At 40.0% G+C, this 17562-nt stretch overlaps 1 protein-coding gene across 1 annotated transcript; it reads right to left on the bottom strand.

Annotated features, from left to right (window-relative positions):
* Window positions 1-8381: 8381 nt before the first annotated feature.
* Window positions 8382-16429, bottom strand: KCNS3 (potassium voltage-gated channel modifier subfamily S member 3). Its single transcript, XM_010707963.2, has 2 exons — window positions 15578-16429; window positions 8382-13171 (listed from the first exon to the last, which is right to left on the bottom strand). Exon 2 carries the CDS (start codon window positions 13125-13127, stop codon window positions 11643-11645), a length of 1485 nt encoding a protein of 494 aa, XP_010706265.1. The 5' UTR covers window positions 13128-13171; window positions 15578-16429; the 3' UTR covers window positions 8382-11642.
* Between the last annotated feature and the right edge of the window lie 1133 nt (window positions 16430-17562).

The following is a 17562-nucleotide window of genomic DNA, read 5'->3' as shown; positions in this document are numbered from 1 at the left end:
AAAAACAAAACAAAAAAGGCAGGAGGGATTTTGGAACAGTGCACATTTCATTGTGAAATTTTCTAAGAGCATCTTGTTTCCAGAGATACTGAAATGTTGAATTTCAACATATTCTTAAAAAAAAAAAAAACTACCTTTCATTGTGAAACTTTTTGTAAAATTTTAAACCAGCCTAAATTTAATTAGATGCAAAAAGAATTAACCCTTCACAATCAAATGAAACATGAAAAAAAAGTTCAAGGAGTCTTAAATTATGGATCTTTCAAACAATTTGGTTCAGCAACCAAACAAAAATCTATTGTCCTCTTTACAAAAACATACTACTTTTTATATAACTATGACAGGACAGCACAGGGGATGATTTTTTTCATTAAAGACATTTCATTAAAGACAGATTGTTTTAAAGAGCTTGGCCAGAACAAAAATCAGTTTTTTCCAACAAGACCTCAACTTTTTTCCACTTTTCCACAGCTGAAGTCATGAAATCATACTTTTCACAGTAACATGAGGTCTTATGCAACACCACCACCCCATTTTTGATCATCACACTCCTCCTCAGAAAGGATTGTATAGGATGAGGAAACTGCTGTCCTACATAGTTTAAATATCAGAAAAGAGAGGCAAAAGAAACGATGGAAACCAGAAGTGCTGGATGACAGAATGGCTGGCATAGGATCACATGAAACATCAACTGGAGTCACAAGGGAAGATCCCAATCCTTTGCAGCCCAAAGCTGCTGCTCTTCACCATGAAAGCAGTGTGCCTGAGCCAGCCCCACTCTGTGCCGCCCAGTCTATGCCTGCTTCTATGGAAATATCTGCAATCTGGGCTTCCCAATGGGAGCAGAATTTGCTTCTGATCCCTCCAACACTGTAGTAATTATGGTAACAAAAAGCTTCTCTGTATGCACACTCTGCCAGCACCTGAGTTTCCATCACACTGACAAAGATCTCTCTTAATTAAAGTGTCAAAACCTTACAGGATTGGCTTCCTCCATGCTAGGCTACCTCAGATCCCAAATTCCTATTTCAGCTACTTTTCTGGCCTCTTAATTAACAAGTGATTCATCATCTGACTAGCCAAACAGGTATCTCAATCTCTGTGAAAGAAGTCAGAGAGAGGAAAAGTCAGCAATTTTTCTTTCCTTTCCTTTTTTTAATGCTCAATATATATAGTTTATTTTTGATTACTTAGTCCAACAAAACAATCACACTCCAATAACTGGAAATATTTTGCCACAAGAGTTATTATTCAAATATATATATTTTTTTCTCACCACACTATGCACTTCTCTTTTTTTCCTCCATCCAAAAAAGTAAAAAAAAAAAAAAAAAAAAATCATCATCCCATGCAAGGTTTATTGTAGTGACCTTGTTTGCTGAACTACATTTGTGATGGTGAAGCCACCTGCATTTTAAAGGAACCACATGCTGAAAATAGATATGGGATAACAAAACATAAAGCATTCGTTCATGATCTCACTGCCTTTACTCTTTATTTTAGTTTGCTGAGTAGCTGCAAACATTGTGTGGACTGTATACCTTAATGCATGGTGTGTCAAAGGGGTGGGGAATGTATTACCAAAACCCTTGAGCTACAGGCTACTAATGGAGAATGGCTACTAAGACAGGGATAGGTTAGATATTAGGAGGAAGTTTTTCACACAGAGGGTGGTGACACACTGGAACAGGTTGCCCAAAGAGGCTGTGGATGCTCCACCCCTGAAGGCATTCAAGGCCAGGCTGAATTTGGCTCTGGGCAGCCTGGTCTGGTGGTTGGTGACCCTGAACATAGCAGGGGGGTTGAAACCAGATGATCATTGGGGTTCTTTTCAACCCAGGCCATTCTATGATTCTATGATTCTGTGATACTAAGTACAGAGTGAAAAAGACCAAGGAGTGAGCTGGTCTGTCCATTCTTCCAGGTTACACTCACAGTGCTTCCCCCACTTTTAAATGAACAGCAGAAAGGAGACTGAAGTTAGCAAAAGTCATGCTATGGCGCAGTCCTCTTCCATGGAACATGTTTTTCTGTAGGAGGAGAGGAGAGGAAAAGTTTCAAGACATGGGGACAATATTTCCCAGCAAAGTATCATTGCAGCACGGCTCTTGCCACCAATCCTTTTTTTTTTTTTTTTTCTTTCTCTTTTACTTCATTCCAGCTACTCTCATTGCCTTTCTCCTGATTTCAAGACTACAAACACAAAGACCTTAGAAAAATTGGCATCAGATTGAGAAAGATGTGGATACGACAGAAAATGCTGAAGCTGATGTGGTGCAGCTATACAACAGAAAACCACTGATGCAGAGAAATCATCTTTCCATTCATCATCCCAAGCACCCCAAGTGTGTACAAATGCTGTATGGCTCATTTGTACTGCAAACAGATTCCCTATCCTAGCTTCCAGATTCCTTCATCATTTATTTTCATACAGAGTCACAATGGCCCTAAACAGACTCTCCTAACACTGACATTTCACCAACATTATGTTCTCCTACTTCTGCGCCAGGGGCATAAAAGCTAGGAAAAAAAGTCTTTGAGGAAACTCTTCTCTCTCATAGCAGTGTTTGTTTTCAGTGAAACTTCATATTTTCAAAGCCCTTTCTGGATATCCCAAAATGTACTGGGATGACTTAAAACTTATTAAGAGGTGCACACAGAGGTTTTCAGCAAGTGACAATATCATGAAAACAAACTCACAAAAACTGACTTCCAGCTCAGAGCATTCTTGGCAAGGGCCTACATTCTGCCTTTACACTGTGTTGTGTAATGGGATTGCTTTGCATGCACCACACACCACTCTATTGCAGCAGCTCCTCAGCAAGTGCCAGCATGGTAGGCGAACAGAGTTTACCTTCAGTGCCAGATTTCTAAAAGCTCACATAATAATGCTTTGACAACTGTCCAATCAGTGTGTATACATCTAGATATACAAAAGACTCAAATCACTAGCCTCCCATTTACAAAGGCAGTCTAAAAGCAAAAAGCACATGACTTTACCAAAAGCTGCTAGAACAGAACTAGATTCATCCCTTCTATTAACCTTTTGTTCATCAAATACTGCCAGAACTTAAGTTTTGTGACTTAAGATATATTAAGTATATATACCTACACGAATCTATATGTTGGCTAGAAATGCTTCTCACGAGAGCGTAACTCATTCTCAAAACATGTAATAATATACCACAGAATCATATAATTGTCAAGGTTGGAAAAGACCACCAAGATCATCTAGTCCAGCTGTCAGCCCATCACAACCATGCTCTCTCAACCCCTCCTCATGAGGTTTGTGCTCCAGGCCCCTCACAGCTTTGCTGCCCTTCTCTGGACACACTCTAGGGCCTCCATGTCTTTCTTACAGTGGGGGGCCCAAACTGAACACATCACATGCAGCACAGCCTCAGCAGACCTGAGTACACATGCCTGCTCCTACTGGCAACTCTGTTTCCTGCTGACTACAACATATAACACGTGCTGTATTTTCTCCTTCAGGCTCAAGTGTCTGAAAAGAATCTCGAGAAAAAAATATATATATATTATTTTGATTCTTCAGTCACTATGGAAGAGAAATAAGAATGAAAAAGTGTGTGATGCCAAAGGCAAAAGCGCAGAATTTCAAAATGACTTCTAAAAATTCTACCTCCCCCCACATCCTGCCCACCAGCCATTTCCCTTTCCACACCTATCACTACAGCTAATTTAATCTTTAAAATATCTGGCAAAGAAAAAGATTACTGTGCTTCTGGTATGTTGTTTTTGTGTTTGAAATAAAATTTGAAACAGTGATCAAAAAAGTTGGAATGGCAAATAAAAACTGATTGCCCCAGGGGATGGGAGTGCTTACTTAAAAAAATTGGTGTTAGTTTTTAACAGTGTGCCCATCATCTCATTCAACACTATTAGCAAAGCACAGCGAGACTGTTTCTCCATATCCCCCTAAACTACTTGGAGGAAGAAAACAAAGCAAAACAAAAAAAATGTTTTTCCTTCCACCCAGGAAGCTCATGAAGCCATGCCCCCAAACACTAGCACCCTCCTGCTTCACACAGAATTCCTGCACACACTTCCAAGCACTAAACTGGCTCTTTGCACAGTGAGCTATTTACTCACCACACTTTTTCCCACAATCCAAATATGCAAGATTGCAAAGTCATTTTCAAAGCAACGACAACAAACAAACATACAAACAAAGAACAAAGAGATGGATAGTTATTTTTATAGTTGGGGTTATGCCACCCAGAATTAGATGCCAGACATATCTATATGCCTGTTGAACAACTTAAGTTGGTCTTCAAATAATTGATAAAAAGCAGCCTGAAGTCACAGAATCATAGAATCATTTGTGTTGGAAAGGACCCTTAAAGACCATCTAGTCCAACCCCCACGCACTGAACAGGGACACCTACAGTTCTATCGGTGCTCACATTCCCATCCAGCCTGACCTTGAATGTCTCCAGGGATAGGGCATCCACCACATCTCTGGGCAACCTGTGCCAGTGTCTCGCTACCCTTTCTGTAAAAACTTCTTCCTTGTATCCTGTCTAAATATCCACTCTTTTAGCTTAAAACCATTTCCTCTTGTTCTATCACCATTCACTATCAGAAAGAATCCCTTTCTCTGAAATACACATTATTTGTGCTGTCAAAAGTAATGCTGGACTAGAGAAACTGACAGAACCCCCTCATGCTCACAGTTTCTAGGTTTCTATGAAATGAGGTAGAATCTGCAGTGATGATTTATAGCATGTAGAATCATAGAATCATTAAGGTTGGAAAGACCAATAAGATCATCTGGTCCAACCATCAACCCACATGTTAACACTTCAGAACAATACAAACTCCAGTCAATATGAAAAGCAGATACAGCATCACACCCAGAAACTACCCTCAAGAATTATTGTGCCTGCAACACAAAATATATTCTTGCAGCTAACGGAATGGCTTTAACTCTGTGTACAAACCTCTACCTGTGACTCCCCAAAAGCACTTGGATTACACAACAAATAGCAGCCTCCAAATGGCTGCAACTAAATACTATTGCCCTGAGCTTCTCCCTCATTTCTGCTTTCTCTCCCAGGTTGCTTCTTAGAGGTACAGGGTGGGGGGAGGGAGGACAGACATTGAATTCAGTGATAATAGTCTACCTTCCAAAGTGCTATTTATTTCATGCAGACCTCCTAGTTCTCTGACTGATACCCACCCCTTCCTAGGGACAGATAGCCACAAACTTAACAGCCTCAGGAATGGTCCCCAGTGCCACACAGCTCCCTCAGCACCACCAAGAGCTCAGAAGTGAATACCCAAAGGAGGAAAGGGAGGCCCACCTATTGACACCTGTGCATGGCCCCCTTGTTTTCCCCACCACTGAGATAGCTACAACCTTAGCAGTTGTAGCCAAGCAATATTTCAGCAGTTTCTTCAAGGTCAGATTTTTTTTTCTGGCTTCACAGCTGCAATACTGGGATTTGGCTCCAGTATTATATTTATATTAGTGCACAGGGATAGACTTTATAACACATGGCACAGTCAGAATATTTTATGTAGCTTACAGGAAGCCAAGAAATAATGCAAATTTGAGTTGCAAAAGTACTGTCAGCATATTGTGCCTGCCTCTGCCAATACAAGTTTGCTCTCTCTGGTATTTTATTAGGTATATTTTTTTTAATTATTACAGGAGGCTGAACTTCAACTTGCAGGTTATTCCAGACTAAGAGATAGCTAGCAAAGATTCTGGGGAAAAGATTCTTGCAGAGGAAGCTGGCTTCAGAAATGCTACACTGGATTAATGCTTACCCAGCTGCTAACACTGAGCAGCTTTCAGACTTCAACATAAATTCCTGTGTCTGTCTCTATGTCACCCAGGTTCAGAGATCTATATCAGAAGCACAGTCCATCCTACACACACAATGCTCAGAGGAGGACAGAAGCATCAGTGGTGGTCTAGCACTAGTAGATTGTCCAGTGGTCTAGAATGCACCACATCTACCTTTAAGTACCTAAAGGCCAGACATCTAGCCTAACAAAATCATATATCCTTATAGAATCATAGAGTCATAAAATCATCAAGGTTGGAAAAGACCAGTAAGATTATCTACTCCAACCCCAACCCATCCCCACCGTGCCCACTAACCACATCCCTCAGTGCCACACCTCCACGGTCCTTGAACGCCTCCAGGGACAGTGACTCCACCACCTCCTTGGGCAGTCTGTGCCAGTGCCTCATTACTCCTTCTAAGAAGAAATTTTTCCTAATATACAATCCAAACCTCCCCAGACACAACTTCAGGCCATTGTTTTGCTTTCTTACTGCATATCCAACAGAGACATTTCTCCCATTTTCACACAGGAGCTTTGAACACACCAGATGTGCTGTCTCCTGAGGAGGTCTGTTTTTGTCTGTTGGCAGTGGAACCCCAAAGGACCAGCCACACAATAGCTGAAGTTGGGGGAAGCGAATGCAGCCCAGGGTGCCCTTGTCTGTGCTGACTCAAAAGAGCTCCTAGAACAATGACTCTAAATCAGGCCATAACAATCTCCAGCACAGTTGTGTGCTAGTTATAACAAGCAGTGCAGTGGAAACAGCAATGCATGTCATAAAATAACTAGGAAACTCAGTATTTATGCTATTAAATAGTAGAGAATAACTAGAGATGAAACCACTGTAATGCTATTAAATTACAATTCACATTCTTTTGTCCTTCTGTGAAAAGTCTTAAAGAAACAGTGAAAGCAGATTACGTCAATAAGTCACCACGTGGTATTGCTTTTAGTCAGCAGAACACGGAATTGGTTGAGACTGCTCATTCCTGGAATAATGTTGAAGCCAGAGCCAGAGATGAGTTCTCCTCCACAACCAGGCCTCAGCAGGTCTTTGGCCTGCAGGTTTGGGCTGTCAGGGGTCCTGTAAAGTCTCTCTGTCCCACTGGTGTATGAGGTTTTGGAAAATTGATGCGTACATAGATGAAGGAGCCTTTGATCTCTGCATTTCTTCCAATATCCCAAGCAAAAACTTCCCTCTCTAATATATTAATTAAAAAGAAATGACATGTAGGTTGTTCCTCAAGGAAGTAGTTACGTTTGATATTGAATCTAATTATACTGAAAAGCCAAAGGAGCTTTGCTTTTTATTCTTTAACTAAGAATTACTGCTGTTTGTTCTTTTCCAGCTGGGTGGGAGGGTAACATCCAGATTGGAAATAAATAGAAAAATCTTGTAACCTATACCAAGCACTTCCAGTCATTCAGTGAGCCAGGCATTCCTACACATGCTTCTAGTGTGCATACAAAGGAGAACTCTGAAAAGCACATTTGTACATGTTTTGTGACTATCTTTGTATGTGACATTGAGAAGCCTGAATTCAACTAGCACCCCAAAACAAAAAAAGTACGAATGAATGTGCAGGTGCAATATCCACTGATTGCCAGACCTTGGCATTGGCAGTGGAAGAGGCTCCCCAGGGCTGAGCTGTGAAAGTTTAAGGAGCATTTGGATAATACTCTCAGGCAGAGGGTCTGATTTTTGGATGGTAGTGTGTGGAGCCAGGAGTTGGACTCAATGATCCTTATGGATCCTTTCCAAATTGGGATATTCTGTGATTCTATCTAGAGGCACACAGTGACTTCTTCTGCTAGATCATATTTGGACCATAGGCCCATCATGAAAAATTAACTACAGCTTTAAGTCTCAGCAAGTCACGAATTTTTGCTATGCTTAGAAGAGATATGCAATTATGGTGCAGTGAGAAAGTGCTGAGATGGTTTAATGGCATCTGCTGTCTCCTGATTGACAGAGCATAAACATCTCAGCAATACAAGCAGCAGCACTGCAGCTATAGAGCACCAGACAGCAGTATTTACCGACTGCAGCTGAGCTACCGCTATCAAACACAAATTGCACTTCTAGCACAGGGTTATTTTGATTTTGTTTGAGAATTGTTCTTTTGTGGATAAAGAGGTATTAGCAGCTTCACAAACACTGTCAGCTAATCAAAAAACATTAGAGAAGCTCTCTGCAGCTTAGTGTCTTTCTGTCACTTGCTCTGCTCATTACGGATGTGTGGAAATTAATAAAAGCATTAATACACAAAATCCCAGCCCAGATGAGACCGCATGTTGCACTTACCAGACAGACCTGCCTGACACTTTCAGCATTCTTTGATTTTTTAAATAGTTAATATTTTGCATTATGGTACCTGACAGTAATTATACTTAAAAAGTAGCAGATATTTTGTTACTTTGCTTAGCACAGACGTGCTATCATTTATTTAGCTGATGTTTAGGCTCTGCCACTGATTTACGCCACACTGATTTATGTGACCTTTTCTCAAAAAAAAAAAAAAGGGTGCTGAGATATACAGCAAGATTCTTTGCTCATTTCACCTCAGCTAAGCTTTACCTGCTGCCAGCCAGATGAATGAGAGATGTCCTTCTGGACTCAGAAAGCTTTCCTTTCTTACACCTCCACACCTGCCTTTCAGCTCCTGTAATACACACCAGAGAGCGGTGGCAGTGCAGAGCTGCTCCGAGTATGAGCTGAGGCATGCTGGGCCATAGCCCTTTCTACACTGCATTGGGACAGAACTACACAAGGATGGATGCTGCTGTGGAAAAACTGAATAGCAAAAGGGTGGTGTTTGCAATCAAGACAAAGAAACTAAAGATGTGCCAGGAAGCTGTTTTGTATAAAGACCAGCAATTCCCTCCCATGCAAAATGGGACATGAATCTGAACATAACTCCTTCGTGCTTTTTTTATCTGAAACAGCAGCTGGGTGGAGAGAATTTAAGCAGCATTTTTAAAGAGAAAAGCATACAGGAAAAAGGTACAGGAATAAGAAAAGCATTAAAGATAATCTGCCTTCCACTGATACTATTTCTTGATAATACGCAACTCTAGACAAAAAAGGACATTAATAGGAAACAAGTCCTCTCTAACGTTCAATTTTTGATAGAAAATTCTTCTTGTAAAACTTCCACTAGCAGAAAGAGCATGCAGCATCTCTGTATTTACTCTCATCTGCTTTTTATGGCACTCAAAATTTATGTCACTTTCTCATACCAGTGCACATTACAGGACTTGACGTTCTGCTTTGAGAGCAGCACCTTTCAGCTCACACCCTGCTCCCATTTATGGGAAAGCAAGGTGCTGGAAATATTCCAGCAAAGGAAAAAGATTACAACAAAGCTTTTTTGAAAAACACACCTGATTTGAACAGGGCTCTGGCGTTATCCCAGATATCAAAATAGCACTTTGCATGGCACAAGGGTTCCCTCTTATTACACAGTCTAAAAGACATGCCTCACTGCATTGCAAGATCAACTTATGCGGAAAAAGCCAGAGAAACTTTGTACCACATCCGTATGTGACCGATCAAGGGTAGTTCAATTTATGACAAATTACTATTTAGTACTATTTCTGTGTAATGCTTAATATACAAAAAGAGATTTATCAATACTAGGTTTTTTCAGCTGTTTAATACAAATTTCTTGCCGTTTTTGTTGCATTACAATATTTTTCATTGCTTTTAAATTTCAACAACATGATCTACATATGGAGCATACCAAGAGAGTTTCTTTGGACAGAGCAATTTTTATATTGTTATTCTGCTGGTTCCTATTACATTCATATGCACATACATACTTATTATTTTATATCATTGCATCTTTGTAATGCTAACTGTTCACTAAGAACAAAACACATGTAGGCTAACTTTCCCTTTTGGTTTTCCTGCATTTACAATGGGAAGAATTAATTTTGATTACCTGTGAAGCATCACATACCCTTATGACACTCAGCAAGTAATAAGCCAAATTCTGAAGATTCTCCAAAACTCAAAGTGTTCCCAAGTCTCACATTACTACTCTGGTGAACAACCGTCCTGAAGAACACCTCTTTCCAAGGTATAGGTTGGTCCATTCCATTCTCTTTTGTTCCACTGACCTGTGAAGAGGTTGGAGCTCTGTGCCTCAGCAAGTATCAGTGCAACTCAGCTGCTTACTCAGTGTACTTTACAACAGAAATCCTGATACACACCTGAAAAAACAGCCCTCTGAGCTACTCTGCAGAGGCTAGAAATGGGCTCCCGTCTGGGTTTACTCAGTCTTTAAGTCAGTTCCTACTGTGTTTGATCTGCCTGCATAGAAACTGACTAAGGGCTACCAGGATTCAGCCCATTCGAGATTAAATGATATAAAAAAAATAATAATAACAACAAAAAAACAGTGAAGTCTTTCTTTAAGCAAAACATCAACATCACAGTAGCTTGGATTCTTCACTGCCCAGCATCTACTAAAAAAAATAAAATAAAAAGAGTGTTCAGAAGTATTACTGACTTCTGAGATTCCCAAGTTTCTTACGCACTCCTTGTAGGGGGGCTTCCAGTGCCAGCTTTCCCTTCAGATACCCCTGGAAAATGCAGTCTGAACCACAGCAGGATTAGCTGGCTGCATAAGAAATCCCTGGAGAGAAGAGGAACAAAGAGTGCTGCAGAGCTCTGCCAGGCCATAAGCACTGCTCCAGCCCATAGTACAAGCCAGGACAGCTGCCATCCCCAGCAGAAGACCTTCAAAAAATGAGCTGCAATAGGTTAACATATGGGTGCCCACATGCAGTTCATACCCTACCTCTGAGTGGCAATATATGGTAGAGGAGAGCATTTCCACACATCTCCAGTGCTTGGCATTACAGCCCTGGACTGGGAACCAGTGCAGCAAAGATGCTGCTCATGTTTGCTTTTACACACTGAGGCAGCATCCTCCAGCAGAGCTGACAGCATGCAGCAGTAACTTCTAAAGTCCACCGTGGCAGTTGACTTCAGTACCCACAAAACAAAGCCTCCAAGGAAGCCACTGGGGTGGTCTTAATCACAGCAGGATCCTCTCCAGGCACTAAAAGAGCTCAGATTCGCAATGGCAGAGATGGTGGCTAAAAAGGTACAATAAGCTCCTGGCTGGCCTTAGGCCTCAAGTTTCATCCTGATGCACCTGGTTTAGAACCTTCAGGACTTGTCAGAGCTTGTCCATGCGAGAGGTGGGACGCTGGGAAAAATATAGGCACAATGGGATTAATTTATTTTAACAAAATAAGTATGCATTGTGCTTTTGGAAAGAAATTCATAAATATTATGCTGCCATGGAGTAAGAACACTATGTACCAATACATTTTCTGTCCCAAGTTGGTTCCCAACACCAGGATTACATAAATGTGTTAGTGAGCACAGCTTTACATGTAGATAATTCCTTCTTTCTTCTGATATATTTTCAGTACAAACTCCACTGATGTGCCATAGGTTTTATATGTTTGCAATATACATCTACTTGAACAGCAGCAAGATTCTGTGTAAGCTATCATATTGCTGCAGGAAACAATGACCTCACATTTAAAACTGTTTTCCTGACATTTTTCCTCAAAGAAAATACATATCATTAGTTGTGTAAAAACCAAACTACCACATGAGGCGTATTTTAAAGCCTCTTGTAACCGACGAAGCTTGTATGGCATCCTCAGAGCAAAGAATGTCCAAATATGGCTAAGAGTTAAGTACCCTGAGAATTAAATGCACTTAATAAATTCACTGAAGTCTTTAAGTCCATGTTTACCAGGACTCAGAAAAGAAAAATAAGGAAAAGAGAAAGTGATTCCACTCATTTTCCTGCACCATTATCAAAAGTAGTTGTGTGATAAACATCCTCCATATCTTGGATACTGGAGGCATCTGTTGAATCTTGGTCACTGACTACAATTCCTACTGAGGAAAGGCTTGAAATGAACGAGTGCATCTTTTTTGCATAAATATCTCTAATGTTAAAATAAGGTAGATCATTACATTTCTCTTTGCGATCATTGTTGCATTGGTCTGGGTCAATATCTTTTTGCTTTTGGTAGTACTTAGAGAACTTATTGAAAATAATGGTGATTGGAAGTGCCACCACTAGTATCCCACAGATAATGCATAAGGTGCCAAGCAGCTTTCCAGCAAGTGTGACTGGGTAAGTGTCCCCATAACCAACGGTAGTCATGCTGATGGTTGCCCACCACCAGCAAACAGGGATGCTGTGGAGTTCTGAAGAGTCATCATCCTTCTCCACTGAGTAGACAAGAACTGAAAAAATAGAAATCCCAACAGACAGAAACAAAAGGAGAAGACCAACTTCCTGGTAGCTATGTCTCAAAGTAGCGCCTAAAGACCGCAGTCCTACAGAGTGCCTGGCCAGTTTCAGGATGCGAAATATCCTCATTAACCGCAGGATCTGCACCACTTTCCCCATGTTTTCAATGTCTTCACTTTCTTCTTCCTTTGTGTCCACAGCCAAGGTGGCATAAAACGGGATAATAGAGACAAAATCAATGATATTCAATGGTTTCTTCCAGAACTTCTTTTGACTTGGAGCGGTGATGAGCCTGATCACTAGCTCAGCAGTGAACCAGATGATGCACGCAATCTCCACAGCTTCCAGCACAGGGTCTTCAATCTCTCTGTCATTGGCATCCAGCCTTTGAAATTCAGGCATGCTGTGAATGCACATGGCCACGATTGATGCCAGGACAACGCTCAAGGAGGACACGGCAATTAACTTGGCAGACAAGCAGTAAGCAGGATTTTCCATTCTGACCCAGATCTTCTTTCTTATTTCACCGAAGCACAGATTATCAAACTTTTCCAGCTCCTTATCAAATATGGATGATTCTTCATTAGAGGAGTCAAAGCTTCTGTCATTGCTTTTCTGATCCCAGTCTTTTTCAGGACCTTCTTCTTTCCTCTCCTGGTACCGATTGCTGCAACAGGAATCAATAAACAGCTCATTTATCCCCCAGTATTCTATTTCCTGGCAGAAGGAAAAGACACAAAGTTCCTCCATGACATGAAGTTTACCGGTGTAGTAAAAGTTCAGAACATATTGGAACAAAGAGGGATTTCTGTCAAAGTAGTATTCCTTATCTGCAACACTGTAATCATCACATAGTTCTAGAATAGCCTCTTCTGAATGGCATTTGAGAAGTTTCCCAAGTCTGGTATGAGGGAATCGGAGCAAAGTGCTTTGATCCACTGATTGCTTAAAGCCACCCACATTCAAATTGATAAGTTCTGCATCTTTGCCAGGTCTGCGGAAAAATTCACCATAAACCATTTTGAACAGTTCCACTGCTGATGCCCAATAAGATTACATTGAACCTAAAAAGAACATAAAATATTATTAGATCATTTAGTTCAGTTTTGTTCTTGTGACACATTCTTTTTTTCCATCTCCAACTACTATGAAATTCTGTAACAAAACAAAACGAAACAAAACAAAAATGATGAATACCATTATTAAGCATTTCACAGAAGTGGGTTTAGTTTGATGGTTTAACTCAGCTTTACAAAATTTGAAAGCCATGGATTCAAGTTTAGCACTCCTCAAACTTTTCTAGTGTGGCAGAAGAATGCCTAATTTATTAGTAAATCAGTCTCTTTATTACTATCACATTGACATTAATACTTCATAGATTTACTGCAGTGCAGCTGGAAATCTTTGGTTGAAAGAAAGAAAACTTGACAATCCATCAAAACACTTAGGGCAAAGCTTAAGAGCAGGCATCTCAATTATGGTGTCAGTAGAGCTATATTGATTTAAATGAACTGGCAATTTATAATCCACTACTTTCAGCATTATCCACATGAGCATGAACTGCAATTACTTCTGTTGTAATACCAATTCATTTCCTTCTGGAGTCATCCACAGAAGAGCATTCTGTATTCGTGAAAACATATCAAACGTGCATTTGAAGCTTCCTGATCTCTGACTTCAGAGTTTTGTCTTGCCCTGGGTGTCTGCACTCCCTCACCGCATTTTGTTCTCTGTGTTCTTACTCACCTGGAGTGTCCCAGATCTTACAACCTTGGTCAGCTCCAGAAGCTCTTCCTATTCTGCCACAGTACGGATACAGCCACTATGGTAACACTGGGAAGCTGGTGCTGAAATGTCATTTCTGGAAACAAACTTCCAGAGATAGAACTTCTACAAAAAATTTACCTCAGCACATACATGAATATCTGCAGATAGCATTTAAAAAATGCAGTTATAGTTACTAGAAAACATGTTAAATTCTCCAAAAGAGTTTAGCTCTTGCTTTCCTTTTAAGAAACCATAGTCTTCAGGCAAAAACTGGCAGTTCTTACACTTGTCATGAGATTGTATATAACTTCTGATCATCAGGAGATTAAAAAAAAATTGACCTCTGACACTTATACATTAATTAATATGTACTAAGCTAATTTATTTTAATTTAATAGGGAAGACAATTAATTTTAATTATGACAAGAGGGCACTGTAATCCTCCAGTGCTAACTGATGGATTCATATCATGCAAAAATATTGTTCTGGTGCTCTATAATGACTTGGAAAATCTATTCAGTGAACTGAGAATTCCTATAGCTGTCTATTTTTCAGTGCCTCCTGCACTAGTCTCAATTATTATTCAATTTGAGATCTGTTTTGATTTGAGTCTGAATATTTTCTGCTGCTCCTCGAGGTCTCCTGACTCAGTTAAGAAGATCATTAAATTTATATCTATGGAAGGTTGTATCTATTTCTTCATTCATGGTGTGTGCACCATGTCTGTAACCACACTGTACATAAACATTAGACAGAAACATCAATGCTTCTCTATGTTAAAGAAACCTGGGCACTTTCTTCTAATAGAAATCACTCCTGGTCTTTAGTAAGTGCCAAAGTGGATAGTTCAGACACCAGATCTCAAGGATCCCACCTTATACCACCAGAACAAGTAGGAATCAAGAGAAAAAAAAAAAAAAAAAAGAAAAAGAAAAAAAAAATCTACAACTTTTATTCATTGTCAGCTAAAAGAATTTAACATTCATTCTGCCTTGGGTACTTGTCTTAATAGATGAGTTCTTCTGACACATTCTAGACCCACTGCATCAATCTGTAAAGATATCATGCATTTTATTGCTGTAGCTCTACATAAAAGATGAAACCCATGAAGTCTTGTGGTGAAGGCTTGACTGAGATGAACTGTCCTCTTGGTATGAATCAACTGTGTCTACCCTGAACAGGGATAAGTCTGCATCTACACCACTGCCAGCCACAGCCCTGTCAGTCACCCAAAGTAATTTGCTTTGCAGTTTTATCTGCAAAGTCTAGTGCAAAACTGACTTCTCTCTTATATTAAAAAAAAAAAAAATGACTTTAAACTGGATGCATTATGGAGATGCAGCTACTCTCCAGTGACCCTAAGTCTGTCACACCACATAAGAGGATCCAAAAGGCTGCTTGCCTTGGAGGAAAGGTTCCACAGAACTATAGAACTTCTCCAGCCTACAGAAAGACCTATATTAAGGTAATACCATCCTGTCTCATTGTAGGGTCAAGTCTCATGTGCAATGTGGGCCTTATCATATTTTGTTTATAGCAAAAGAGAGAAATGGGAAAACTCAACAAAACTGATTTCAAACTTTCTACTAAATGCCAATAGAAGAAGGAAATTGAGATTTAGATCATTCTGAGAGAGAAAGAAGCCCAGAAGAGTCTTATCAACCAGAAATTGAATCTCTCCAACAGAGACTATCTTGCAGTACCTGTAAAATGCAATGATTTCTTCTTCTCTGTGGACGGAGTACACCTGTTATTTCGGGGAGCAGCAAATCCATTCTTCTTCTCTGATAGTGGTCAGGTGCTGGAATGGGCTGCCAAGGGAGGCGGTGGAGTCACCATCCCTGGAGGTGTTCAAGAAACGTTTAGATGTTGAACTGAGGGAGATGGTTTATTAGAAAATACTAGTGATAGGTGGAGGGTTGGACTGGATGATCTTAGAGGTGTTTTCCAACCTTGGTGATTGTATGATTCCTGCAACTTCCATGAAGGAAAGGACTTTTTTTGTCCTCTTGACATTCCAGTGCCTTCCAGACAGAGGAATAACAGAGAAAATAGATCACCAGGATCTTACAATGGCAGCATTTCAAAGAATGATTTAAGACAGATTCAAGTCTGTGTTTAGAGGAAGGCTCCAAAGGATATGCCGAGCCACGACCTTCTCATTCCCTTCACCTTTAGCATCTTCACATGCAAGGGTTTGTTTTTAGGATTGCCACAAACATTGTTGGAGATCTGTTCAGTACTGTTTTCTCTTTCCAGTACTCTCATTGTATTGTTTTTCCACAGTTCCTTATGTTAGTAGCATGGGGTCTAATGCTACAAGCATGTATTTCCTAATCTTTGTTCACAGGTGTCAGTCAAACCAAAGCTACTGCAAACCTCGTGATATTCCTCTTGTGTGTAACAACAACTACTGACACCTATAAGACTTCAAAAACCAGGCACATAAGATGCTGCAGCTAAGTATCTACTCTGGCAAGAAAAATCATGTTTGCATCCAGACTAATCTTTATTTCTGTAGTGAAAGTTATTTTGAAAACTGAAAAACAGCTTTTTTTTTTTAACCACTGCAAGCCCCTTTAAACTTTTCTTAAACCCAGATTAGTTGGAAACATCATAAATTTTACTGTATGCATAGACTATCATGCAGTCAAGATAAAGTTCTTGAAAAAAAATAATGTATGAGACACACTGCTTTCCAACTAAGCAAGACGGAGAGCAGTCAGCTTTTACAGGACAATAAACTAGGTACATAAAAGCGATTTTACAACTTAAAATGTAGTTTGAAGACAGGTATTTACTAGCTAATAGTATGACTGCAAAACACAGTTGCTCCAAGCGCTTCCCAAGGCTCAGCTTTTAGAAATGATTAAGACATAAAATAAAAGCACTGATTTCCACTCAGAGATGAAAGGCAGAAGGATATTATCAGCTGATAATTAGCTTCAATCAGGATCAAGAGCCAAGCTGTGATTTTACATCGGTATATATTCCTCCCAAAATTTCTCAGCGTCTGGGGTAACTGGAGGTCAAAGTAGATTCAACACCACGCTGACTCTATTCACTGATTAATTTCAGTGAGTAAAACTCCACTTTCAGCAATTCATTAAGAGGAGAGCACTAGAATGTAAGCTAATGCTATAAAAAACAGGCAAGATTTTAAATTATCAGGAGTGAGTGGTAACTATAACAAAAAGAAAGCAAGTTTTTGCCCCAAGTAGCCCTGACAACTTCTCTCCCAGCACAACATGCTTTCTACTCAAGGGAGTCCTTTACTCACTCATCTTTTTACCCAAGGATAAAACTGTGCTCCACTTGAAACAATGCTTTCCTGGAGTGCAAAAGCCTGCATCATGATCCTCCTAAGAACACAGAGCTACCACAAACTTTGCAGCTCTCCACTTCAAGAACATCATCAACCTCTTTGGTCTGGCCTTCTGTAAACAAGTATTCATATATAACATAATAAACAGCTAACCATTCCAAAGCACACACTTCTTGCCCTAGAGAGTCTTAGAGAGGAAGCAAACACATAGCAGATGTTAGTTACTTGGTTGCTTTAATTGATTCAGTTGTTTTGATGAGCTACTGGGTAAGAACTCATATAGAATAGAAAATGAAATGAAACACGAAAGAAAGATGTTTATTGCAACAATCAACATTATTCTCCGAGAAGCTAAAAAAGAAA

Source organism: Meleagris gallopavo, chromosome 2, assembly GCF_000146605.3.
Source record: "Meleagris gallopavo isolate NT-WF06-2002-E0010 breed Aviagen turkey brand Nicholas breeding stock chromosome 2, Turkey_5.1, whole genome shotgun sequence".
Taxonomy (NCBI): domain Eukaryota; kingdom Metazoa; phylum Chordata; class Aves; order Galliformes; family Phasianidae; genus Meleagris; species Meleagris gallopavo.
The sequence above is the reverse complement of the archived record's forward strand: the minus strand, read 5'-3'. Positions and strand labels throughout refer to the sequence as shown.

Bases quoted from the DNA above. Each gene is read 5' to 3' on its own strand.
- KCNS3 (XM_010707963.2), bottom strand. From the start codon at position 13,127: ATGGTTTATGGTGAATTTTTCCGCAGACCTGGCAAAGATGCAGAACTT.